The sequence below is a fragment of the Poecilia mexicana genome, unplaced genomic scaffold (genome assembly GCF_051168715.1).
Source record: "Poecilia mexicana isolate PSO_F unplaced genomic scaffold, ASM5116871v1 scaffold_7, whole genome shotgun sequence".
Lineage (NCBI taxonomy): Eukaryota > Metazoa > Chordata > Actinopteri > Cyprinodontiformes > Poeciliidae > Poecilia > Poecilia mexicana.
In genome coordinates, this window is record NW_028263376.1 from 18340386 (window position 1) to 18365180 (window position 24795).

The 24795-nt window shown below is 38.8% G+C and overlaps 2 protein-coding genes and 1 long non-coding RNA gene across 5 annotated transcripts; 1 reads left to right on the forward strand and 2 right to left on the reverse strand.

Moving 5' to 3' along the window:
• Window positions 1-665: 665 nt before the first annotated feature.
• LOC106907312 (uncharacterized) lies at window positions 666-15287 on the reverse strand. The gene is made up of 4 exons (XM_014972938.2): window positions 13616-15287; window positions 8828-8862; window positions 6446-6528; window positions 666-4582 (listed from the first exon to the last, which is right to left on the reverse strand). The coding sequence occupies exons 1-4, from the start codon at window positions 14506-14508 to the stop codon at window positions 3863-3865; spliced, it is 1731 nt and encodes a 576-aa protein (XP_014828424.2). The 5' UTR covers window positions 14509-15287; the 3' UTR covers window positions 666-3862.
• On the reverse strand, window positions 7531-8807 carry LOC148158415 (uncharacterized). The gene is made up of 2 exons (XR_015763798.1): window positions 8052-8807; window positions 7531-7644 (listed from the first exon to the last, which is right to left on the reverse strand). It is a non-coding gene; the product is annotated as an uncharacterized LOC148158415 (long non-coding RNA).
• Window positions 15288-15499: 212 nt separating the features above from the next.
• Window positions 15500-23488, forward strand: tspy (testis specific protein Y-linked). Of its 3 annotated transcripts, none has more exons than XM_014972941.2 (8): window positions 15500-16904; window positions 17247-17324; window positions 17411-17522; window positions 17733-17887; window positions 18012-18088; window positions 18269-18477; window positions 21714-21767; window positions 21877-23488. In XM_014972941.2, the coding sequence occupies exons 1-8, from the start codon at window positions 15948-15950 to the stop codon at window positions 21912-21914; spliced, it is 1680 nt and encodes a 559-aa protein (XP_014828427.2). In that variant the 5' UTR covers window positions 15500-15947; the 3' UTR covers window positions 21915-23488. The 3 variants fall into 3 exon arrangements, with proteins under 3 accessions (XP_014828427.2, XP_087863309.1, XP_014828426.2); XM_014972940.2 differs by having other exon boundaries at window positions 15501-16904; window positions 18266-18477; XM_088007183.1 differs by lacking the exons at window positions 21714-21767; window positions 21877-23488 and adding an exon at window positions 18664-18741 and having other exon boundaries at window positions 18266-18477.
• The last annotated feature ends 1307 nt before the right edge of the window (window positions 23489-24795 follow it).

The window sequence follows — 24795 nt, forward strand, 5'->3', positions numbered from 1 at the left end:
TAATTTGGGACTAACTCTGCCACACTTGAAAATAAAGAGGAAAAAGATCTAAAAATAATAATTTTGAGTCAAAATGTTACTCAGATTTCAATTATCTACATTGCTTTTCATTAAATTATTTATTGAGCATTTACTGTTGATATCTTCCTGAAGTCAATTTAAATGCTGCACTTCTTTTTGAAAATTAATCTCTGCTGATTTTTCTGTAAAAGTCTGAAAAAGTGAAAATAGTTAATTTTATTTAAAGGCCAAACAGACACACTAATATTCCAAATAATGGATTAAATTAGCACCATAAACTGACTGAAACACAGTAAACTAAATAAACAAGATGACAATAAAAGTCCCTGTTTTTTATAATCTGAAGCCGTCTATGACATTTCAGAATATAATCCTGGTTTGTTTTTCAGCCTTCCTCTCCGTCTCTCAGCTTACAAAGCCTGAGGCGCTGCAGGATACCGTGACTTCAATGCAATGCGTGACCTTTGGCTTTCTTCTGCAGCTCATGTTGCAGTTTGTGTTCAGAAAACGCGGCGCGCTCTGCAGACGCCAGCGTTATTTTAAAAGTGACTCCGGTCTATTCTGCTCTGCACAACAATGCCACGTCTCTGCATTAAGATAAACTTATTTTGAAAAACAGATGAAGAAAATAAGGTCAGACAAGAGGGGATTGGATCAGGTTTAATTCTGGGACATTGCAAAAACTTTCATCACTTCAAACATTTGATTTTGTGTTTAAATTCATTTGTGAGGTTCACAGAACAGAGTTGTACAGTTTGGTGCAACAACATCGAGGGTTTACTGGCATGAATCAACAGGAAGTCCCGTCATCGACATCACTTCTAACTCCAATTCTTTCCTTAAGCTGACATTATTTACTAGTGACTGAGGCAAACTCGTTCTCATGCACTTTACAAACCAAACTCTATTTCAAGATTTTGTGCCACACCGAAGACGTAACACTCCACAACTTAAAATAAGAAAGTATGCGTTGCCAACGACATGTGGACCATTTTAAAACGCAACGTTCTGGCAGCTGGTTGCAGCCATCTTGATATTCTGGATGCAGTAGAGACCATATTTAGAAAAGACGGAGGAGTGTCGTTATCCCTCGTTTGAGTCACTGCCAGGTGTAAAGCTTTGCCTGCATAAGCACTCTCAGAAGAGTTTTCCCATGAGATTAAAATGTAAAAATATATTCTCAATTTATTGCACCATTACACCCAACGGCTTCAGCATTCGCTCAACCTTTAACTGTCAAAAAGAGTTCAGGTAAAGAGACAAACTAGCACCAGTTAGAGGCAAATCACAAATATATTTATGCTGGATGCTAGGTCCATTAGCTTTAGCAGCTAGCATGCTGTGAAGCACACTGAGTGGTTAGTTGTTGTTACGCTTAACTCAGACGTCAGAGGTTTGATCTAAATCCCACCCAACTTGACCTTATTGCAGTTGGAAGACCAGTCAAGCTAAATAAAATTAGCGATGGAAGATAATAATGTATTTCACATTCAAAACATGAAACTGGATGTTCAATAACGGACCAGTGTGTGTGAGACACAAAACAGTTTATTACAGCAGCAGTTTCTGAACATATGGCAGCCATTTTGGATTCCTAAATGGGGAGCAAAACGTTGGCGGCTAACGCAAAATTTAGCTGTGCTGCAGAGTCACAGCTCTTTGGAAAACATTTGACAAAATATGTGCTAAAAATAAAGTGGATTATGAGGGATTTCCATATGTGCTTGATTGGCTGTTTTGGTCAGAGACTAGACTAAATATTGTTAGCATAAAACAGTAACAATCCTGCATTTTTTTACTTTTTCTACACTTAAACCTTGCAGAAATGTGGACTTATTAAAGGAAGGTGTGCAGCTCTTTGTGTTTAATGAAATTAAACCTTTCAGAAATGCAGATGAACAGTTTATAAGTGAAGCTGCTGCTGTTTATTTAAATGCATGGTGGCCATTTTGTAACTTTCCAAGTTGAAATTTGAAATGGACTTTACAATTTTAAGGGATGCTATGGTTTATTTTCCAACTTCCCAGTTCCAATGGGAAACACTGGTGAATGGAGCTGTATCCACTTAATAAAATCAACAGCAAGCAGCAATAAATAGATCAAAAACTGAGGCTTCATCAGTTGGATGTTATTAAAGAAACTCCTGACAAAATAAACTAAGATCAATTTTTAACGTAGTTCTGAAACGCATGAGGATTTTAGGTGAAGAAATAACATTTTAGAAGGTGTTTTTTTTAGAGCGGGTGTTGTCCACAAAACAAAGATGTTTTATTGATAAAACGGAGATCACTAAGAGACTTTAAGGCACTTTCTCACTGGCGTCACTTTTAATTTTACTGGCTGTTTTCATCTTATTACCTGAACCTGTGCTACATACGATGAGTGCAATAAAAGGTGCATCTTAACACTAACTGGACAATATCACGTTATACTATTAATATCTTCACACAACAAGATAATTCATAGATCGCCTACAGAAAACAAATGTGCTTTCCTTCTGCTACATACATGGCGTAAGCCTGCAAAAGTCTTCATTCCCATTAGGTTTTCCATATTCTTGTTAAATCACAGTGACAAACCTCAATATATTTTATGTATCTTGATCTAAATAAAGTAGTTTATAAAATCATGCACTGTTTCGTTATTTTCAGATTATAATCTGAAAATTTGGCAGGAATTTTCCTGCAGTTCTGAAAATGAATCTAAGTAAAACAGATGAAACTCAGATTTGAAGGAAATCTCAGTTTTTGAGTCTTGCAACAACTCGTAAGTGGATTTATCTGACACATGAATTCGCTCTGATCATTTGATCTCTGGCTCTGTGTTCAGGGTTGAAGTAAACTCTGCCCTGATCTGAAGTATTTCACAGCTTCCTACAGATTTCCTCACAGTGTTTAGCTTCATCCGTCTCCTCCTCTTTAACCCTGATTGGCTCCTCTGCATCTCTGCATGAATCCACTTTACCGTAATCCACTACTTTGTGTGGATCCATCACATAAAATCCCAAAGAAATAGTTTGAAGTTTGCACTGTAGTTGTAGCATACACTGCAAAAATATGAAATCTCACACTAGAAATAAGAAAAACTAACTTGCAAGTAATTTTTAGCAAGAAATTTGAGTCAATAATTCCTTAATATTGATGAAAAAGTTTTTAGCTTCTATAACTTTAGAAAAATTTCTTATTATAAATTAAATAATGTGAAGGATTATTTACCTAAAATAAGCTCTTGTATCTTGATTGTACGTTAGTTTTGTCTCATTTCAAGTGTACAAAGATAGAAACTAGATCAGAAATATTTGGTAAGATTTTGTGTTTTTGCAGTGTAACAAAATGTGAAAAAGCTTAACGGACTTAAACACTTTTACGAGGCTCCGTATGTTTGATTTTGCACAAAATCAGAGAGAGACGTGAGCGTTATTGAACTCATTGGCTTCTTTTTGGAATCATTAAAAGGCACTTCGCTTGACAGCAGATCAGACTGAACCTTTGGAGCCAATCCAGAAGAACCAGAAGCAGCCGAGGCGCATCACTAGTGAAGCGGAAAACTTTAAACGAGTCCCTTTGATTTCCTTCACTCAGCTCAAGCATGCAGATGAGTTTCTAAATAAAGTGCAAGAAACAGGTTCAAACAGATGTTTGGTATCATTGTATCTCCGTACCTGATTTTCTTTTGTTCTTCATCTCAAACTTGTGCGTGCGTGTGTGTGTGTGTGTGTGTATAAATAACTGTGTGAAAAACTTACATCGGGGTTCTGCTTCTCTGACCAGAGTCTTTGAACGCTTCGAATAAAGATATAAAGACAAAGCCGGCTCTTTCTCCGGTTTATTGAGCAGCTTCTCTACCCTCTCCTAAAGAGTTTCCAACACACCAGTGAGATGGAAACACTCAGGAAGATGATGCACGGCAACAGATCCATGCTGTAGTCTTCTTTTTCAGACCTCTGGGGTAGTGGATCTTCGGATGAGGCAGATTGAGGAGCGGCGTCTTTGCTCGGCTCAGGGGTGTTCGGCTTTGTCACAGGTTTACCTTTGTCCTCCGCTTCCAAAGATGCACGAGCCTCATCTGCAGCTCTTTTCTTTGCCTCACGTTCTGCAGATTTTGAGGTAATTTCTAAAAGCCTTTTATGAAGTTGGTTCAATTGTTCTTTGTCTTCTACCGTCACACTGGGACAGGACACACACTTAGCAGCTATGTGCTTGTCTCCTGCTGCTGACGGCAGATTCATATGTGCTGCAGGAGGACAGACGCCAGGAAGAGTTTCCACTCTCTCAGCCTGGGACTTGCCTGATCTCCGTTCGGGTTCTTGAGATGAAGGAGGCCAGGGAGACGGCGGCACAGCGGGAGGGCTCTGCACAGACTGCTCTGGCGTTTCTTTCTCGGGCTCCTGGTGGAGTAAATGTGAAGGCTGAGACTTATCTGGTTGGAGTGCAAAGGCAGAATTGGACTGAGGGTCGGGTTCGGGGGATGCTGAAGGTGCAGCGGGTGTGGACAGTGCGGCAGCACCAGATGGCGGCCTGTGTTGAGATGTGGCGGAGGAACCGGACTGGTGAACGGGTTTCTGTTGAAGTAAATGAAGAGAAAACAATGACAGCTCACAGCAGAGAAACGATTTCAAATCAACAGAAAAGCATTTTAAAACACACGAATGCTTTTCTCTGACATGAACGTCATGCTGACAGTGTGGCGGTGACGATGTAAACACATAAAAAGTGCAGGTGAGAAAAGGTCAGTTCTCCAAAATGTAAATAGTAGGACGTCTTGTTAAATGTATAAAAATCCATGCATTTTTAAAAATATAAACATTGGTTTAATGTTTGCCTTTCTGTTTTTAAAAACTGAACAGATAAAAATACAACCTCCAGAAAGATATTTATGATCATTTTTACATGCAGCCATATAAAAATACATCCAATGACAGATTGTTTTCAACAGTACTGAAAGTTATAAAAATAAAAATGGAAGGAGAGAATTTTAAAAATATTTTTCTTACATTTTAAGGAAACATCACACATTTGCTCCACTTATATAAACTATTATTATACAACTCTGACACCAGAACGACACGAGCGTAAACCAAACACAGCATTCATATAAACTACATTTCATTTTAGTGTTTAAATATATTTTTGGGATAAAACTCACAATTCTAAGATTTTTTTCTTCTTTCTGCTGCCTTTCATTTTATTGATTTGTATATTTTGTTCTATTGTATATAATTGTTTTGTTTCTAATCATATGAATACATTTCATAACTAACTAACTAACTAACTAACTAACTAACTAACTAACTAACTAACTAACTAACTAACTAACTTTTCTTAGAGTAGACAATGACTAAAAGGTAAAAGGAAAAGCTTTAAATCACCAGTTGTCAAGGCAGGTATGAAACATTTTCCTGGTGGGTAAAAATTATGAGTTACAAAGTTATAACTTTGCAAACCGGTAATTTTACCCAGAACACAGAAAAAACAACAATAAAAATTTATTTGTTATTGTTGTGATTTGTAGCAGTAGTAGGGAGACATGGAATCGGTATTTGTGTCACAAACAGTTTACAAATAACTCCAATTTCTCGTCACTAAAACATCAATTTGACGATGACAGCAGTCTGGAATCTTGACGGGTCTAAAACAACTGAAGTTGGACGGTATTGGGCCGTAACAGACAGAAAATGTCAAACAGGTTAGAAGGCTGTTCAGGAGAAAAATAAACCACAAAGGTCAGAAGTGTGAAATGTTTTAAAGTCTAAAAACAATTTCCATTTCCAACTCAAATTTTTGTAAATTAGGATCCTACGATTCAGAAATACTCCCAACCAATCAGGGTTGGGAGTAATCAATAATTATTGATATCGACTGATACGGTGATGCGTTTTTTCAGCCATATTGTCCAGCCCCACCTTCAGGACAACCAACCACTTGAAATGGTTACATTAACACTGAAAGCAGACATGTGGACACTGAATGAGGTGACAAACACAACGGACGCAATCAGATCCGTTCTTTAAACAAGGTGACATACATTTTTGTTAGTTTATTTCTGACAAAACTGTTTTACTCTAATCTCAGTTTTAAGCTTTTTAGTTCCGTTTATTGTCATTATTCTATAAAGACACAGACATATTGCAAACGCCAAAACCCCCAAAGAGCATGCAGCATGAAACGGATAGTAAATGACAGAAACATGCTGCAGACGTGAGAAGTGAGACTTTACCTAAGTTGTTGCTGACGCTTCAATGAGCTGTGAACAACATAAACAACCAAACCAGAGATGACTTGTTTCTTAAAGTTGAACTGAAATGTTTTAGATACATGATTTTAACAAATAAAGTGAATGGCTTTGTCCGATTACTTGTAAAGTATGAATTTGTAATCAACTTTTGTGTTGAGTTAATTTCTTCTTCTCTTTGTTTCATCCTTACCTCCACGTCGATCTCAGGATGAATGATGACTGGACACACAGCTGATGGCCTGTCTAGTTCTGCTGGTAAACTCTCTGGTTCCTCTGAAGATGTGAAGCAGAAGAAATAAACTCAAAGATTGGAGATGAAAACAGGAAAAAGCAACACTATAAAAACATCATATGAAGAAAAGCATGTGAGAATAATACAAAGTTACCATATATATAAACTGCAGCATAAATTAGTTTCAAAATTCATAAGCCGTTTTTGCACTGCAGGTCCGGCCTGGCCCAGCCAGGCTCGGTTCGACCCGGTTCCATTGGTGCTATGGCCCTGGTCGTTTTGCATTGAGCAGGATACGTCACGTAAATCGACCAGTTGCTAAGCTACAGAGGCGGCGATATCCATAGCGACCAAACAGTTTTCTTCATAGGCATAAATACATAGACCCCTCATGTGGCGGGCCGGCCCGTTGCTGCGATACGTAACAGCGTCCGCCATATTGAATGTGGAATATGTGCCAGTAAGCTAACACAGGTAAATGGACCGAACTTAAGAAATTGCCGTTCGACAAAGTATTTTAAGTTAATTCCTGTCATTGACACATTTTCTCACACAAACTAATATATTTGGTAATCAAAGAAATGACTAAAGACAGAGTTTCTAACTTTTGATGTGATTATTTAATTGTTTTGGGGCATTTCTGAATCAAGAGCACAATATTTTTATTTGATAGGAATGATTCTGATCATTTTTATATTAACATTGATGAACAGACACTTTTAGTGTTTAAAGAACATATTTACATAATTCCATAATTTAAATGTACATTTAACATTTCAAGACAACAAATAATTTTCTTGTATTTATTTTTATACATTATTGAGAAATTATTTTTTATTTATAAATCAGTCATTGTCAAACAACAAACTACACATTTTTCTTACTTTTTTCCAGAGTAAAATATTTATTACAGTATGTCAACTCTGCTATTGACAGCAAAGAGTGAAAATAATTCTAATAGAGTAAATTATTATTATTTCATTACATAAACTGTATTAATACACTAATACTTCAGATTGCGATATTTAAAAATACACAAAAAGTGAAAGAATAAAACATTTATTTATTATACTGGGAACACTGGTCACAGGCAGGGCTTCAGTCTGCTGGTCACACTGGGAGAACTCAATGACTTCTGAGACGTCCTGGTTCACAGGCTAAAGCCAAGGATAAAAGAGAAATTATCCAAAATGTAATAGAAAATACATATTTCCTTCCTATTCATAAAAAGACATTTTCAGCATGTTGGGCTCTGACTCGTAGCATCTTTATAGCTAAATACCGACATGGTGAAGCTGAGCTGGAAACAGACTGAAGAACAGCAGCTCCAGCTCTGATCCTGACTGATCTTTCCTCACTAAATCCTCTGGTTTTTAATTAACTTCTCCTCTAACAGCGGTTTTTCATCACCTCTCTCATTAGAAAACAGTATGAAAACGTTAGCTGCTAAGCTAACAATCAGCAGTTACTTCGGGCCAATTAAACTACATAGGAAATATTTTTCAGTTGTTTAGAAGCGAATTTCTGGCTGCAAAGTCAAGTAATTCTGATCTTTCATCCTTACCTGTGAAAGGTAATGCCACTGAATCCAGTTTGCTTCGTAAAACAGTTGAAACAGGTCCACACAGCACAGGACTTAAGGAGTTCCGATCGCCACATAGAAGATGGCGGACGCCGTTACCTCAGCGCTCCGTGAGGGTCCACGTATTGATGTCTATGGTTTTCTTCTTGGGTCTCCCGTCCCGCTTTTTCTGTATGCAATCATGAACGTGGAGGCTGAGAAAAACATTTACCTCAGCTTTACATTTAACGAAAAGAAGAAAAAAAAATCTCATCTGAATGTGTCTGAGCTGGACTCGCGGCCAGCTGAACTACCGCTGCGTCAGGCGGGATTTCCCGGCTGGAGCGACGCCGGATGCGGAAATCGCCCTCGTTCACAGCGACTTCTGATCGGTTCATTGGATAAATGTTATTTATATTTACCATTAAAATATTTGGCTGAAGAGGCGATTGTAACCCCAGTGTAGGGTAAGAATAGATTATGACGGGAATGTATTGATGCAGCATATTGAAATGACAGCCACTGATCCAGAGATCTAGTCTTTGTCCCGCCCCCACAGCCAATGAACCAATCAACAGCTGACTACAAACCGGCCCGGTTGGAACCGCAGCTTTTTGGGTTCCAGGGAGCCGGGCGGTACCGGGCTGGAAGTGCTAATGCAAAAACGATATGTGCCCGGGTCCAGCTGTCCAGCTGTGCAGTGCAAAAGGGGCTATATTTTTAAAATTTCTTCAGTTAACATGACGAAGCAACATTTTATGTGGGTGTTTATTCAGTACCGTCTCCTTTCTCCTGATCTTCCTCTGACGTCAGGCTGCAAGAAAAGAAAGCACAGTTTTCATAATGTTGAACAATTTTTAAACATTTTCTCAGCTGTGGTGAATGAATAATAATAAATATTATAAAACATAAATACAATATAATATAATACAATATAAAACATAAATACAAAACCCTATAAATTTTGAGGACGATTACCTTTCCTATTACTGTGGCTGCATAACAGATTAAACTTTCTACAGATTTAATTTTGATAAGTAAACATTAGAATATATTTAGTAAAAGTGCTAATTAAGAGTGAGGAACAAGATGAAGGAGGTGGAAACATGATAATCAAGATTTACCAAAACAGAGAGATTCTGATATTATTTAGATTTAGAACATTTTTTAAATACAATATTAGAAAAATTGGAAATAAACAAATTATTTGATTATTTTAAGAAAATACAAATTTTATTGCCTAAAATGCCATAACATGGCATTTATTTTGTGAATTTGAGCTATGTGAATATAGAAAAATGACATTTACAGAGTTTTGGGTAAAATATATTGACAGGCAAAAGTGTTTTTATAGTAAATGTGAAATGTATATATGTTTTCTACAGTCTTGGCTTATTTACTGCTCTGAATATGTTGGGTTTTTCATTGAATGCCCTTCTTTTGAGTCAGTTAGTTGACAATTATTTCAACAATTGATCCATAGGGCATAAATAAATGTTTAATATTGAGAAAACTAAAATGTTTTTTGACTTAGTACCCTATTATGTTTCTTTTTTTCTCCTTTTGTCCCTTCATTTCTTATCCACATGTTGTCATTTCACCTGATTAGAAACCTCTAACCAACCTCTTCATGATAGAAATTATTTATTTGAGTCATAAAGCTGCATTTCTCTACAGAAGAATAGACAAATTTGAGATATATTCTGATTTATTCTGATATAATCTAGGCCACACATGGTAAAAAACTAGCATGAATATTAGCTAATATGTCTCACAATATGTGCTGTTTAGTGGAACAGAAAAGGTTTTAAATATTTGTAAGGGGGTTTTTGAGAAACACCTGCTGGTTGTTAAATGTCAGAACTGAATGTATGGAGAGCAGTCGCTGACGGAGGTAAAAAAAAGCAAACACTTTGAAACAGGAATGTTGTCCGCGGGCTTTCAAAAGACGGGGCAACGCCGCATTGCCAAGAGCCCAAGCTCAGCGTGCCAAAAGCTGAAGACGTGTGACGAGCATGTGACAAGAGCTGCAGGAGCTTCTTCTGCTGTTTTATTCCATGACCTGCCTTATATGAAAAATATGGGCCATTAAAAACATGATCAAGATTTATGCAGATCCCAGAATGTGAAACTGTGATTTTTGCAATTCAATAGATAATTTCAAGACTTTTAAACTGATTTAATTACAGAATCAAACTTATTACTGAAGATTTCTGACTTTTAGAATAATTGAATTAGAGATTTACAGGCTTGGTTACAAATTTTAATGTTGCATTTCAGGAGTATGTCTGAGTGAAGATGAATGTCTGGTCAGTCCCTTGACCCTGAGCATGACATTGAAGGAAAAAATAGCTTGTTGAAACCATGAGGGCAGGTGTGTGTGAAACTGATTTATAACTACTAACTCTAACAACTAACTCTGATAGCTAAGTTTGAATGTTTCATTCTTTTACTCAAGAGAAAAAAAATCAGACAAATTCAGGACTACCTGAATATTTTATGCATTCATCAATCAGCTTAATCTGTATTGGGTAAACAAACCATCAGAAACTATCAGAAAGCAGCTGCAGAAGTGAAAATCTACATGATGGCTATCAGTTTATGAACTGTTTGATCCTCTTCATGTGTTGCTAAAGGGACCTTTACCAGAGCAAGATCTACCATCTATCATGTTGATGTTACAATAAATAAGAGGATTATTTGGCTTTGATAGACTGCAGCCTCTTAATTACATGTGGGGCAGAGGCCAGTCTGCTCCTTTGAAATCGTTTCTCCCTTACGAGTGATAGGAAAGGTCAGAGTTAAATTTTAGTGCCAGGGGAAACGCCAGGACTGAAAATGACACCTGCCCTTTTCCTATTTTCATCGCGTCACACACCATGCGGGCCACTGGCATTCAGCGCAGGGTGTGAGCTTTCTGAAAAATCTCTTCCTGGGCAAGTGGAAAAAACTGAAACAGAAATAAGAAATTCAAAGAAATGCCCTTCATGTTGTCTGAATATACGTCACAATTTGGATTCGGGTTCCTCTGTGGCAAAACGTCGACCACTGAGGTGAATGCTTGTTTTAGCCAGGAAGGCTCAAAGGGTATTAGTAAGGAGATACTGCTCTGTAGCTGCTGCCCCTGTGTCTGTGTTGCAGGGATGACTATCTAGGAGCTACTACTGACCTGTAATGTTTCCTTGAACAGGTTTGGGTAGATCCAACACGTTCATTACATTACAGATAATGGTTAGTTCTGCCTATTTTCAGCTGTTTTGGTGCGTCTTGTCACTTTAAATCCAAATAAGCTGCCTCTAGCCACGCCCTCCTCAAATCAACATTTACACTGGCATGTAAATGTAACTATGCAATAACAGATCTTTGAAAAGCAGAAATAGAGCCAACGAGAATAGAAAGTAGTTTCTGAATGGTAAGTCAACATTACCATTCTTGTCTTTTCTAGCACCCATTGTACAGCACCAAACGTACTATAAGTCCTCTTGGGTTGCTAGGTAACGATGTATTGCCCGTCAATTGCGATTCAACAATTGAGATGTTTTGGAAATGGCTCGTTTTCCAGACACCAAAAGACATTACATTTTTAAGCACTTGGGTTGTTTTTAGAAGCAAACGGAAGAATAAAAACATGCAAAATGTGAAGTTTGCAGCATAGGTCCCCTTTAAATTTCGTCACTTCAGTTTTTCAAAGGTTTTAAATGAGAGACTGAAACATAGTAATTTTTAGTTGTGAAGTTGAAGGGAAAAAATCCCATTGTTTTTAAAGTATATAAAAAATATATTATCTATTTGTATTCAGAAATCACCCACCTGAATAAAATTCAATGCAAACATCTGTCATCAAAAGTCACCTAGTAGGTAAACAGTGTGTATTTTAATTTTAGTATAGATACAAACATACATGCTGGAATGCCCTATTCAAAGTTCAGAACAAAATCTACTTGAGAATCTTTGGCAAGACTTGAAAACTTCTGCTAGCAGATGCTTCTCATTCACGCTGACAATATTCACATTTAAAAATATTTTACTGATCCCAAAGGGAAATTAAATCTGTTTTGTAAAGCAGAATGGGGGAAATGTATTTAAACCCCTAGATTTAGCACAATCCAGCTGTAATTAATCAAATACTGATTCTGGGCAGCTTAATCTCAAAAGTCCACTTTACTTTTGAGATTTTTCTTAGTTAAAAAAGTTAAAAAAAAACAACATGTTTCTCTATTCTGCACAAATGTCCTCTACATTGTGTTGGCCTAATCAGATACATGTCAATAAAATATTTTTGGTTTGTTGTTTGTAGAATATGGAAAATGTTAAAGGGTTGAATACTTTTGGAAGGGATTGAATTCCTAAATACAGCTATTTTCTGAAATCAGCTCAGTTATTCTGTTAGCATCAATGAGAAACAGAGTTGGCTGACAAAAGGCTCTTAAGCTGACTTAAGTTTGACCAACAGTGAACTCTGAGCTGTTCAATTCATGGCTGTCTGAAGCAAAGTGAACTAAGCTGCTGCTTAAGGCAAGTAAATCATCAGGGGTCTTCCATTTGTGCTTTAATTTTAACAGAAAAAAGGATTTTATTTATTGAGAATGACAACAATATTAAGTAGACATTAAAAGATTTACTTTGTTTATATATTGTATATACATTAAAATGTAAGATTTAAGAAGAATTATCAGGTTTATTTTATAATAGTGCACTGATCATCTTCATGGTTTGATTCTTGTGTTAATATAGTTACAATTTGATTCTATAACTTTAATAATTTATTTGTGTTTGAGTTTGGTTTGTTCACGACTCAGCAAATAATAACCAGTTATTGATTATTGCTTTTAAGCTGAGACAGTTAAATATGTCCTCCTCTCTCATATTCCACCAAATGTGTGCTGAATGCTGTTAGTGGTGATGTTCTTAACAGGAAGCGAACTCTGCTTAAGGCCCCAAACAACATTCAGACTGGGAAGTCAAACTTCCCAGTCAGAAAAATCAACTGGGAAACTGGGAGCAACTCTGACTACCCTCAGCTACAACTTGTGAGGTGGACTGTTACCTGTTACAAAGCTGTTACCTCATATCTGACGTCAAACCCAGCTCTGAGTTCCCACTACTGGAACACAACATTTAAGCTGCAGTATGTAACTTTTAAGAGGGTCTTAGCACTGTCAATCACCCTCTGTGTGGTGATGCCCATCCTCCCCTCTTGCTCCCACCTTTGCTCTCTGCTACACAGCAGCTAGCAGAGTCTGTTGTGAACGCTTAGGCTAAGCAGTTTTCCTATAATGGTAAGTTGTTTATCCGCCATTAACGCTATATGAGGTTGATTGACAGCGCTAAGACCCTCCCCCTGGCTGTGATTGGTTGTTTTTGGTTGAGAGGTGCATTTCTTGGGATGGCAAACGCTGCTCAGGGAGGAGGTGGAGGAGATTGATCTTTTCATGGACTATCTTTGTCATAACATACAGTCACCACTTGGTGACAGTCTTAACCAATATAAGAAAAAAACATATATTTTATAAAGTCACACACGGATGCTTTAAAACTGATAACTTCCAGGCATATAAAACAGCTACCTGTAGACTTTCGGGCTCTTCAGGATGCTTCTTTTTTGTGCCGTATCACTGCTGGTTTGGGTTGGATCATCTTCATAGGACAAAAGCAGCGTCACAGCGTAATTCATGGAAAAGTTATTGGCCCAGTAATCACCAACCGAGGTTTCATAGCGCACGACAAATTCAATGCGTGAGCCGTGCGTGGTGTACGGTGGTGCAAAAGACAGCTTAAAGGAGAACTGATCAGTGTCGCCGTCGTTAGATCCAAACACATACTCTGCAGGGTAATCAAAGTAAGTACCCCAGCTGTCCATGGTTGATCTGATGTACACCGCTTTGTGGAAGGAGATGTTCAGGACTCGAATTACTCCACTGAATGCGAGCGGCTCGTCCTCCAATGGGGATATCCGCTCAACTTCCACTTTGTTGGAGCGCACAGCCTGCAGCAGGACGCCGACGCTGGGAGCGTGGAACTCCGGGTGCACTCGATAGGTCGGCTCCCGCTCTGCTTTGCGGTATTTCGCCTCCTCCTCCTGCCACTTTGCGGTGTCTTCCTCGTCCGAGTCGAAGGCTGCGAATTCGCGCACATCCACCAGATCTCCACCTGTTGTGTCGGCGAACGACACCCGCTTTCCTGCAGAGAGCGCCTGGTGGATCCGCATGTACTCGGCTGTCTCGTCAAAGATGGACGCGCCCCGCTTCCTAGGCACCGGGGAACATCTGGGGATGAAACGGACATCATCGGTGTCATCCTCATCCTCATCCTCCTCATCGTCGTTTTCCTCAGCGGCGTCCGTGCGTGAGCTACCCTCTGCCTCTCCGGCCGACTTGCTGGTTTTAATCGTTTTGAAAAGGCCCTCTTGGCTTGGTATGGTTAAGAAAGACATATCTGCAGAAGAGTGCATATGTCGCATTCAAATTAAACACTTGCAAGTATTCATGGTTTGAGGAGTGTGGATCCAGCGCCGAATCTGCGTTACGCACGGAGAAGCCCCTCCGTCCTGACAACGCGTGTGGCGTTAAATGTCACCCGTGGAAAACCTGGCTTTCCAAGTCCTTGTGACAGACTATCCCCTGGCTAAGATGACTTTATGCGGCGCTGTTTGGCAGCTCTTCTGAAAGCAGTAGCCTCTAATATTAGTGCTGGTTCCTTTGACGTGACCCAAATGTGTTTTTTTTTAAACTGGTGTAATCCTACTGCACCCAATGCTTCTCCTCAGTCCGGGCTAACTGAACGCCCTCTAGTGGAGACAGTGGGTAAATAAAACACTCATTACACATTTACTCAGTTCAGCCTTTGAATGAACTGATGAATAAATAAAACAATGAACTAAACAATAAAAACTAAAATAATAATAATAATAATAATAATAATAATAATAATAATAATAATAATAACTCTACGGAGATGTCTAAAAAAGTGCTAATATTAAATAGGAAATATCCCTGGCTTTCTTGATTTGTTTTGTTAGGATTTGTGCAATTTGATCTATTAGCATTTTGGTGTTAACATTCGCCTTCTGCACTAATCAAAAATAAATAACAATGAAAATAAATAAGCAAAAGTCAATACAATTTACCTATCAAAAACGAATTACATTTTATATAACTGATAATAGATTATACCTGTTCGTCTTTCAAAGCATTAATATAAATTTTATATTGGAAACTCATATTAAAAACTGAGAGCAATTTAACTGTATTGTTCATCGTCACTCTAACCAACCCAGAAATTAAAAAAATGCCTTTAATGCTGTTTAAATACTATTATATATGGAGGAACTGAATTTCAATATTTGGACGTTGTGTCCTTTTTGCGCAGTTAACTCCACCTCAGATAGAACGCCATGTAAACACACCCTTGCCGATGATTGGTTGAGATGTTTTAGCGCGGCGTGGCGCAACCAATCAGAGGATTGTTTTTCTCTGGCGTCGTTTCACGGGTAGTAAGCTAACGGATAATGCAAATCTAAACTTATCTGGAGAACGCGGGTAGTTTCTGGAAGGGTGCATTGTGTTGGTGGGTTTGAATGGCTAAATAAAGTATTTCTTCTTGGGATTATATTGGCGGAGATGCTGTGGTGTCGTCAAGGCGAGGATTCAATAATTGGGTAACGTAAGCTAACTAAGTTAGCTGCAGCTTGCCCATTTTAACGTTCCGCGCGAGGCCGCGGAGAGTTACGAGAGCTGCTTCCTGATCTGTGTTTACCAATAATGTAGTTTAAAGCTGCCAAATATATCGTAACGTTGCGCTAATTGTAGAAGCTGTTACGCCAACGGTGTAATCGACCGCACTTATCTTTAAGAGCCTGCGGGCCTCCTAGCCTGTTAGCACGTTCGCTAGCCTGCTAACATGAGTGAAGTGACTGACTACAAACAGTCCGGTGACCCTGCATCGAGGAAACGGAGCGCATCACTCGACCTGGACGAAGACGATGCGATTCCTCATAAGTTAGCTAAAGTAAGTGACGACGCAAATGGAACTGGACAAACTTCAAAAAGTTGCGAAAACAGTGAAGTTGAAAGTAAAGAAGAAACTCAGAGGAAGCCAAAAGATACTGTTGCTGAAGGAACTGCTGTGCAGACAGATAAGGCTTCGGACCTTACAGATAGCACCAGCGAGCAGCCCGTTAACAGCTCCAGCCCTAACAGTGACCATGCCGACATCACCGAGAAACCGCAGTCCTCAGAGGCCTCGGCACCCACCGATTCAAAAGAGGAAACCCAGAAAACAGCTGAATCAGTGCAGCATCCCTCAACTCCTGTGGACCAGTCCGACTCCGCAGCCATAGCAGCTGCTGAAGCACTGGCCAGTCTCACTGGCGGAGACGGAGAGGAAAGCCAAGAGACCCCGTGTTCATCTGCAAAAGTGAGACCAGTGAAACATGGAAGTAAAAACAAACAGCGGCCAGGCCAGCAGCCTTCAAAAGTTGGCTCCAAAACACAGGCAGCTGCAGACAGCTCCACATCAGCACGGAGTACCGACAGAGAAGATAAAGATGATGCTGCTGAAGCAGACGAAGGGGATGAATCCGTCTCGGGATCTTCCTCCACACCCAGCTCCTCTTTCCCATCTGACAATGAGGACAATGATGATGGGGAGTGTGCGATTGTGTCGGTCAAAATGGCCCCAGAGATGAGGCAGTCTGTTGCTCTGCTGGCACAAGTGCAGATGAGACTTGAGGCTCTAGAGAAGAAGAGCGTCAGACTCCATCAGCGGCTGGAGCTGAAGATTAATCGCCAGAGACGCCCGCATCTTGATCAGAGAAGCTCCATCACGAAAACCATCCCGGGGTTCTGGGTGACCGCTGTATCCTTTAAAATCAAAATTAACCCATCTACTGGTTGCACCGATTGATCAGCGCCGATTTTCAGAGATTGGGGATCAACTGATACTTGCATGTGAAGCTGATTGTATCCCCCAATTTTTATCTGCTTCAGCAAAGGTCTAAAAATTACCCACTGTCCTATTCTTTAATGCAGCGACTTTCCTGCTATTTTTAGCAACATTTCAGACAAGAATAATCGGAATCAGCTTCTTTTTTTTTTAAATTAGCGATGAGACAGAAAACTGCAATCGGTGCACCCCTACTTCCATCTTGTCTGCTGCATGTTTTCTCTTTTGTTTGTTATCTTAACATCAACTCCTCAGCTGCTGAACCATCCTCACCTCTCTGCTCACATAGATGAGACTGATGAAGATGCTCTTAGTTACATGACTGATCTTGAAGTAGGTTTGATTGGTCCATATTTTAAATAATTTTGACAACTCCCACTGTAGTAAATGCAAAGCAGATTTATTTGTCTCATTCTCAGGTTGAATCTTTCAAAAACACCAAACTCGGCTACAGGATTCGCTTCCACTTCCGACGGAACCCATATTTCCAGAATAACATCATTATGAAGGAATTGCACCTTGGCATGGGAGGTAAAAGCTGTTTCCTTGTAAACTGAAACAGAAGTGATGAGATTCTGGAAGTGTACTATAAAAGAGAAAGATTTAAAGTTATTGTGCTTTTTCACTGGGTTTGTTTTCAGGGAATGTTTACAAGTCACGTCCAAATCTGTCTGCTCCACAGTTTAACTGCATTTTCAGTGTGTCTGCTGTGGTACATGTTTGTTTTTCTGATGCGTTCAGGGTCACCCATGTCATTCTCCAACCCCATCCTCTGGCATCGCGGACACAATCTGACCGCTAACAGCGAGCCCAGGAAGTCATGCCGCGGCGTTTACGAGACGTTTTTCAGCTGGTTCAGCGACCACAGCAACCCGGTGCAAGACGATGTAGCACAGGTACAGGTCACTGCCAGCTCACGTTATTTGGGTTTTAAGTTGCCATAAAGTTGATATTTGTGTCTGGTGATGGTGGCAGAGCCACCTGCTTTCAGGTGATTTTATTTTATTGTTCTTTGTTCAGATACTGAAGGACGACCTCTACAGAGATCCACTGAGATACTACCTCACTCCTCTCTGGGAACCGAGGGAGAACGGCAGGTGAGCCAGACAGATCCACACAGCTGCAAGTTTAGAAAAAAAAAAAATCTGAAACACTGTTTCTTTAATCTACAATTTACTGTCAAATGAGATGTTTTCTTGCTTTTATTTAGTGTGTTTGTCCAGAATAACTATCGTTCGTTGTTTGCATGACTGTCTCTATGCTTGTTTTTCCAGCAGCACCACAGAGGCCAGAGCAGCTGGAAATGGGAACGGAGACGATTGCGTGGTGATTTCTGACTCGGACGACGAGCCAGGGGACGACACTGGTGATGCCGATCCAGGCCGCAGCAGGGAGGACGAGGAAGAGGAGGAGGACGACGATGATGAAGAAGAAGAAGGTGCAGAAGAAGAAGAGGAGGAGGAAGACGGCAGGCGAGCGAGTCCAGGTCGGTGCAGAAACAGAACTGTTTAATAACCGAAGTGTCCAGGTCGTTTGAGTTTTTGTTGTAACCTTTGTTTTTAAATGTGAGGCGAGGTTTATTGGACTGTTATAACTTTTAAAAAAATGTATAATCGTTAGACTATTTCAAATTTTCTCGTGTTACAAACAAAAATGTCAGTTTATCTTGTAGTGACTGACCACAAAGAGAGGAGATAAATGATGGCTTTAAAGAATATTTACAAATAAAAATAAAATGAATGCATTTGTATTTGTCTCCCCATTACTTTGACTTCAATATGATCCAGGGCAACTGATTATATTAAAACTCACACAGGTAGCAGATAAAGATCCATCTGTGAGTAATTTAACATAATAAAGCTCATAAGAACGGATGGAAACTGCTGTAATGGATGAAAATTGTTGTGATGGAGGCGGAGTCACAGCAGGAGCTTCTTAAAGAGGCAAATGTAATTTCAAGGCGTCAAATTGCAAAGTCACATTTAATTTTAGTCGTGTCTGATGTATACAGTATTTTTATAACATAGTTATTTGATTGTGACATTTTATAGCACAATGTGCCTGGAAAATACAACACTGCTCCTTTTAAAGAACGTTGGAGAGCAAACGGCATGAAGGGCGAGGAATTGTAAACATGTCGGAGATAAAGACAGTTAAAGCAGGTTTAGATGGTAAAATGGTATCCTAAGATTTTAATGTCTCACAGAGCTCCTTTTAATCCATCATCTGAAGATGAAATGAGGTGACACAACTGCAAACTGACCCAGACGCGGCTGTCCATCTAACCTGACAGGCCGGGCAAGGTGACAATTAATCACCCCCAAGACGCCGCTGTGGCGCCAAACGATTCAGCCTCAAAAATCATCACAACACTCTTCTCTGTACTGTAATCTTCAGTATTCAGTTTTAACTCTCCGGGTTTTTGATCAATACAAATGGAAAGAACAAAATAAGATCATTATTAATGGCTAATAACATTTCTTTTTTCAAAAATGTCCATAAACTAAACACCAATTCCAGCAAACATTGTCAGACATCAATTAATGCTGAACAGATATTAATTTATACTTCCTTAATATTGGTGTGTAAAACTCACTTGCTTCACTTTATTGCGTAACATCTCTTTTATCTTGGTTAAAAAATGGTGGCTCCATGAACTGCCTGATATTCCACATGGATTACGTATCTTATTGAATTTTTAAAGCTCACCTTTATTATTTATTTTGGCCATTTTGTGCTAAAGTTAAATATTGTAATTGTTTTACTTCTCTTCACTATGCAGCACCATGATCTGGGAATGCATTTCTTCAGCAGGGACAGCGAATCTGATCAGAGTTGATGGGAAAATGGATGACAAAACATTTTTAAAAGCTGCAAAAGTCTTAATATTAGGGTGAATGTTGGTCTTCCAGCTGCTGTGAAAAGTTTTGTCCAAATCTCAACAATCTTTTGTTGGATATGAAAGATGACATTTGCAGATGCTCTCCATCCAATCTCAAGGTTTCCCCAAGAAACCTTGTCTGGTGGTTGGTGTGCGAGAGCAGTCATTTATCCAGCGGCCCGTCGTGTTTTTGAGTTAAAAGATGTGAAATCTGAAAATATCACTTGATGATTATGTGTTCTTGGAAGATTAATTGATTACCTGAACACCAACTATGAAGTCTTAAAAAAATGCAAACATTTTAAAGCCTTGAATAAATAAGCATTGCTAAGCCTAGTGGGGGCACAAGTAAAGCCTGGTGGCCTGCCAGGCTTACAGTACACTGGGGGGAACCCTCCAATCTGACTGAGTTTAAACTAGAAGAATGCCCAAAAATTCCAGTTTCAGTTTGTGCAAGACCTTGAGATGCAAGTTATCGATTGAGTTGATTGAGCTTACAGATACAGTAAATATTAATTGATAAGCGGCCATTTTCTGAAAAACCTGAGTTTTCTCTCGTGTCAAGAGTATTGACTGCCTTTCCATAAATTGAAGCATTAAAATTTTCAAATGCTGAATTTAAAAAAACAAAACAAAACATTAAAAAAATGAGGTTTTTTTTGTTATCAGATTAAACAGAAAATGGTTGTTTTCTTGCTTTATTCAACTCAGGCATATTTAGAAAAGAGCCGCTAAGGCTGCTGAATTGAAAGATGAAGAGTAGGGGTACACCGATTCATCGGCACCAATTTATCTAATTTTGGGAGATCCATGATTGGCAGATATTTACACGTGACGCCGATCTTATCCACCCCAGAAAAGGTCTAAAAATCAGCCAACAAATCTTCTGTTCTGCAGTGAGAGACGTTTGACTGACAGACTGAGCCACCAGGTCATGTCTGCATGTTTGTAGTTAACAATCGTCATCCCACTGTTGCCAGCTCTGCAACTTTCTTGCTATAATTAGCAACATTGGCAGGCCAGGCTTTTTTAAGATCGGTAATTGGCGGTCGACCAGAAAACTGCAACCGGTGCCCCCCTAATAAAAGTATAAAACATGTGAAGTGCATGAAAGAGATGTTCATGCTCTATCGGTGAGGAGAAATGGAGACATTATTAAAGCCAGTTGGTGTCAAAGAAGTGAACAGAAACTGATATACAACTCTGAAAAAATAAGAGACCATTTAAATTGATCAGTTTCTCTGATTTTTACTTTTTATAGGTAAATATTTGAGTAAAATGAACATTATTATTTTATTCTATGAACTATTGACAACATGTCTCTGAAATTCCAAGCAAAAGTTTAGTATTTATTAACAGAAAATGAGAAATGATGAAAATAACAAAAAAGATGAAGTGCTTTCAGACCTCAAATAATGTAAGGAAAACAAGTTAATATTCATTTAGAAACAACAATACTAATGTTTTAACTCAAAAATCAATATTTGGTGGAGTAACCAGGAGGTTTTCAGTCGAATTCAGTGCAGTGGGATCTTGATTTTTCCAGAGCTGTTGCTCTCCGCTGTCAGGGCGGTTTACTATCTGTAGTGAGAGTGATACTTTGTTCTGTTAATTGTTTACATCCTTAGCGAGGCCATTCAAAAACATGGAGCTTTAGTCGCAAAGAAAGTCGTTTCTACAAAGTGTTAATCACAGTGTTAGTTTGTATAATTTTTCTTCCACTCCTGTTCTACACCACTTCACAACGTCTAAAAATACATTAAAGTTTAAGTTAGTGAAATGAGGAAATGTGCGAGGCTTGTTAAAAGCACTGAACGGACAACAAAATGTGTCTTCCTCAGATGAGAGCCAGGAGGAAGAGGAAGAGGAGGGCAGTGGAGAAATTGTGATCGACGGTAAGACATCACCATTTTTCACGTTTTCTGTTCAAAACAGAAGTGGAGGAACAGAATAAGATTCCATTTCATCTCCTGGGATTATTTCTGTGTTATTTTTACCCTGCAGGCTCTGATGACAGCGATCAGGAGGAGGAGGAGGCCTAAGAGGAAAAAGTGAAGATAAACAGATGCACACCAGTAAACCGCAGCGTTCAAACCACCTGCTGGTGTTCTCTAGGTCCTCTCTGTGCCTCCAAACCAGTCCTGGGTCATCAGGACGCGGACGCAGGATCTCTGGGAAGTCATCTGACTGACTTCAGCGCTCTGGTTTTTATATTGTGGCTGCTGCGTTGTGTGTGTTTGAGCAAGCCGCTGTAGGGACCAGAAACTGGGAATATGAAGAGGAGACGCAGTGCAAACATTGAATCGTTCTTCCTGGTGTCATTTTTATGCACAAAATATCAGTCTTTTTTTTCTTTTCTTTTTTTTATTACCTAAAATAGACAGACGCTTTTAAATCAGGGTAAATTGTAACAGTAAAGCCAAGGCAGCATGTCCCTTCTGTCTATTTATAGACATTACTGTGTAACTCTTTCCTTTTATATCTACGCACATTTTCAGGTTCACTATCCCCACTCCAAAATTCAGAAAGATAGTTTCTACGAACCGTTTATAACACCCGACTCGCATGTAGTTAGATTTAGCCGATTCTTCGCTTAATACTGAAATCATCAGAGGCATTAATATTGATCTTTTCAAGCTGTTTTTTAACTCGACGCGTGACGAAGCGAATATGTCATGAGCTCAATTTGATATGATGATCGTACATTTCAGATGCACTGAGTACAGAACCAAAATGTCTTCTCAGGGATGATCATGGTGGTCGTTTTGTTGAAATAACTTGGCTAGTTTTAAATCATTTATGCTTATACTTACTGTTGGTTGTGTATAAAGAAATGTGGACTCTACTGTAGTATATAGGAACAATAATTATTTTGATAGACTACCAGTGTGTTTTTTTGTTTTCCTCTACCTGTGCCGTCATGTTACATCCACACCTGTAAACTATCTCTGATGTTCGATAATCCTCACTTAATTTAAGCTGCGTTTCTGTGGATTCCCAGGTTTATGTAAGGCACCCAAACAATGCGTAGGAACTTTGAGATTTCTTTAGACTTAAACGCAATTTGAAATAACCAATGTAAACATCCAAAGTTTGTCTTTTAAGATTACATTTCTAAAAAAAACTAAAACATTGGTATTTATGGGTCTTTTTTTTTTTTCTTTTTACACATTTGTGTTATGGCATGCCAGTTCGCACAAGTTGTAAGACAGGAGATTAATAGCACACTGCTGAGTAGAGGAATATTGCTGTGTGGTATAAACTTTGAATTCACAGCAATTTGTAATGGGGTGCACTGTAAAAAAAAAAAAAAGAAAAAAAAAAAAAGCATTTGTATTCGCTTGATTTTCTTAGCAACGAACCTGTAAATACTACTTCAGCAAGGTTTTTTGAATAAGATTCATGTTTTAATTCGTGAATAGAGTTATCAAATAATCTGGATTTTGTTTCTGATTGTTCTGTCAGACAACATTTATATTTTGTGTGCTGTGATTTCTTTTTTATTATTTTTTTAGAACGGTGTAGTTTTATTATTTCTACTTGTTTTTGTTTTCTTGGTTGATCTTGTTTGCTTTAAAGACTCAGACCTAATAAATAAAATGCTGTTTGACTTTGCTGATCGTGAGTTTTACATTTGAGCTGTTTTGCAGAAGTATTCATCCAAACAGAAACATGGAGTATTTTAGACAAATTCTATGCAAAATTCAAACATTGAGCAGTAGGTAAGAGTGAAGTGGAGGGAAAATGAGCAGTTTTTGTTTTGTAGAATCGCCTTTTGCTCCAGTTACATTCTTTTGGGGGTATCTAGAAACTGGATTTTTTTTTTCTTTGTTCATTCTTTGCACAATAGCTGAAGCTCAGTCAGATTGGATGGACTACACCCATTTAAAATTTAAATCTGAACTTTAAGAGGATGGAAAAAGCCAGACAGATGTTGGAGTTGGGGATTTCATCCTTGCCCGTTATGACAGATGGAAGAAATGGTTTGAATTTCCTCCTTCGGTTACATTTCCTCTGGGTTGTGGTTTAGTTATTTTAGCTTTCCAGATGCTAATCAGTTCTAAGAACAATTCCTTGTTGCCATGGTTTCGCATCGTAATGACTGTCCAGATACAAAACCAGAAGAAATAGTTGCCCAAATATGCAAAATAAATAAATGAACAGGAGTAAAATAAAAATAAATTCAGAACTGACACATCATGCTAACACGGTGAATTGTAAAATAAAAAAATTGCAGCTTCTAGCAGGTTTTCTTCTAGGGTTGCCCTGGATTTAACTTCTTCCTTCTCAACTTTAACCAGTTTCTCATTCCCTGCCATGATGCTGCCTCCACCATGTTTCATTGTGTAGATCCAGATTCAAGGTGATAGGAAGTACTAGATATCTTCCACACTGTTTTTGCATGCAGGCTAAAGATGTAAATGCTGATCTCATCGATAGGAACAACTGTTTTTCACATATTTTGCTGTGTATCATACATAATTTGTGACAAACTGAAAACCTACAGAGGTGCAATTTATTTTGTTATTTCCTCCATTCAGGGTCTCCCTCAGTGTATTACAAGCCTGGCGGGCCTCCAGGCTTTACTTGTGCCCCCACCAGACCAAGCATTGTGAATTTATTCCAGTATTTTTTAATGATTTCCTCTTTTTAAAACTTTGTAGTTGGTGTTTAGGTATTAATCTTCCAGTCTTCCAATAATGTACAGCTACCAAGTGATAATTTTGAATTTCCTGTCGACTTTAAACATTTTATAACTCAAAAACATGACGGCCAGCTGGACGACTGCCCTAGTGCACCGAGCACTGAGCATAGCAAGTTTTCTTTTCCTGCTATTGAATTGTGTTGTCCTCTGATGACAGAGAGCTAGAGATGGGGAGGCAGAAAAGAAAACTCGAGGGCAGGAAATGAAATTTAAAAAGC

What these genes read in the sequence shown, in the direction of transcription:
- LOC106907312 (XM_014972938.2), bottom strand. Translation starts at nt 14,508, where the DNA reads ATGCGACATATGCACTCTTCTGCAGATATGTCTTTCTTAACCATACCA. An exon ending in AAGAGCCCGAAAGTCTACAG is followed by an intron (nt 8,863 to 13,615) that starts GTAGCTGTTTTA and finishes CTTTTCTTGCAG; the next exon opens with CCTGACGTCAGAGGAAGATC. An exon ending in AGATCAGGAGAAAGGAGACG is followed by an intron (nt 6,529 to 8,827) that starts GTACTGAATAAA and finishes TCACATCTTCAG; the next exon opens with AGGAACCAGAGAGTTTACCA.
- tspy (XM_014972940.2), top strand. Translation starts at nt 15,948, where the DNA reads ATGAGTGAAGTGACTGACTACAAACAGTCCGGTGACCCTGCATCGAGG. An exon ending in GTTACATGACTGATCTTGAA is followed by an intron (nt 17,325 to 17,410) that starts GTAGGTTTGATT and finishes TCTCATTCTCAG; the next exon opens with GTTGAATCTTTCAAAAACAC. An exon ending in TGGAGAAATTGTGATCGACG is followed by an intron (nt 21,768 to 21,876) that starts GTAAGACATCAC and finishes TTTACCCTGCAG; the next exon opens with GCTCTGATGACAGCGATCAG.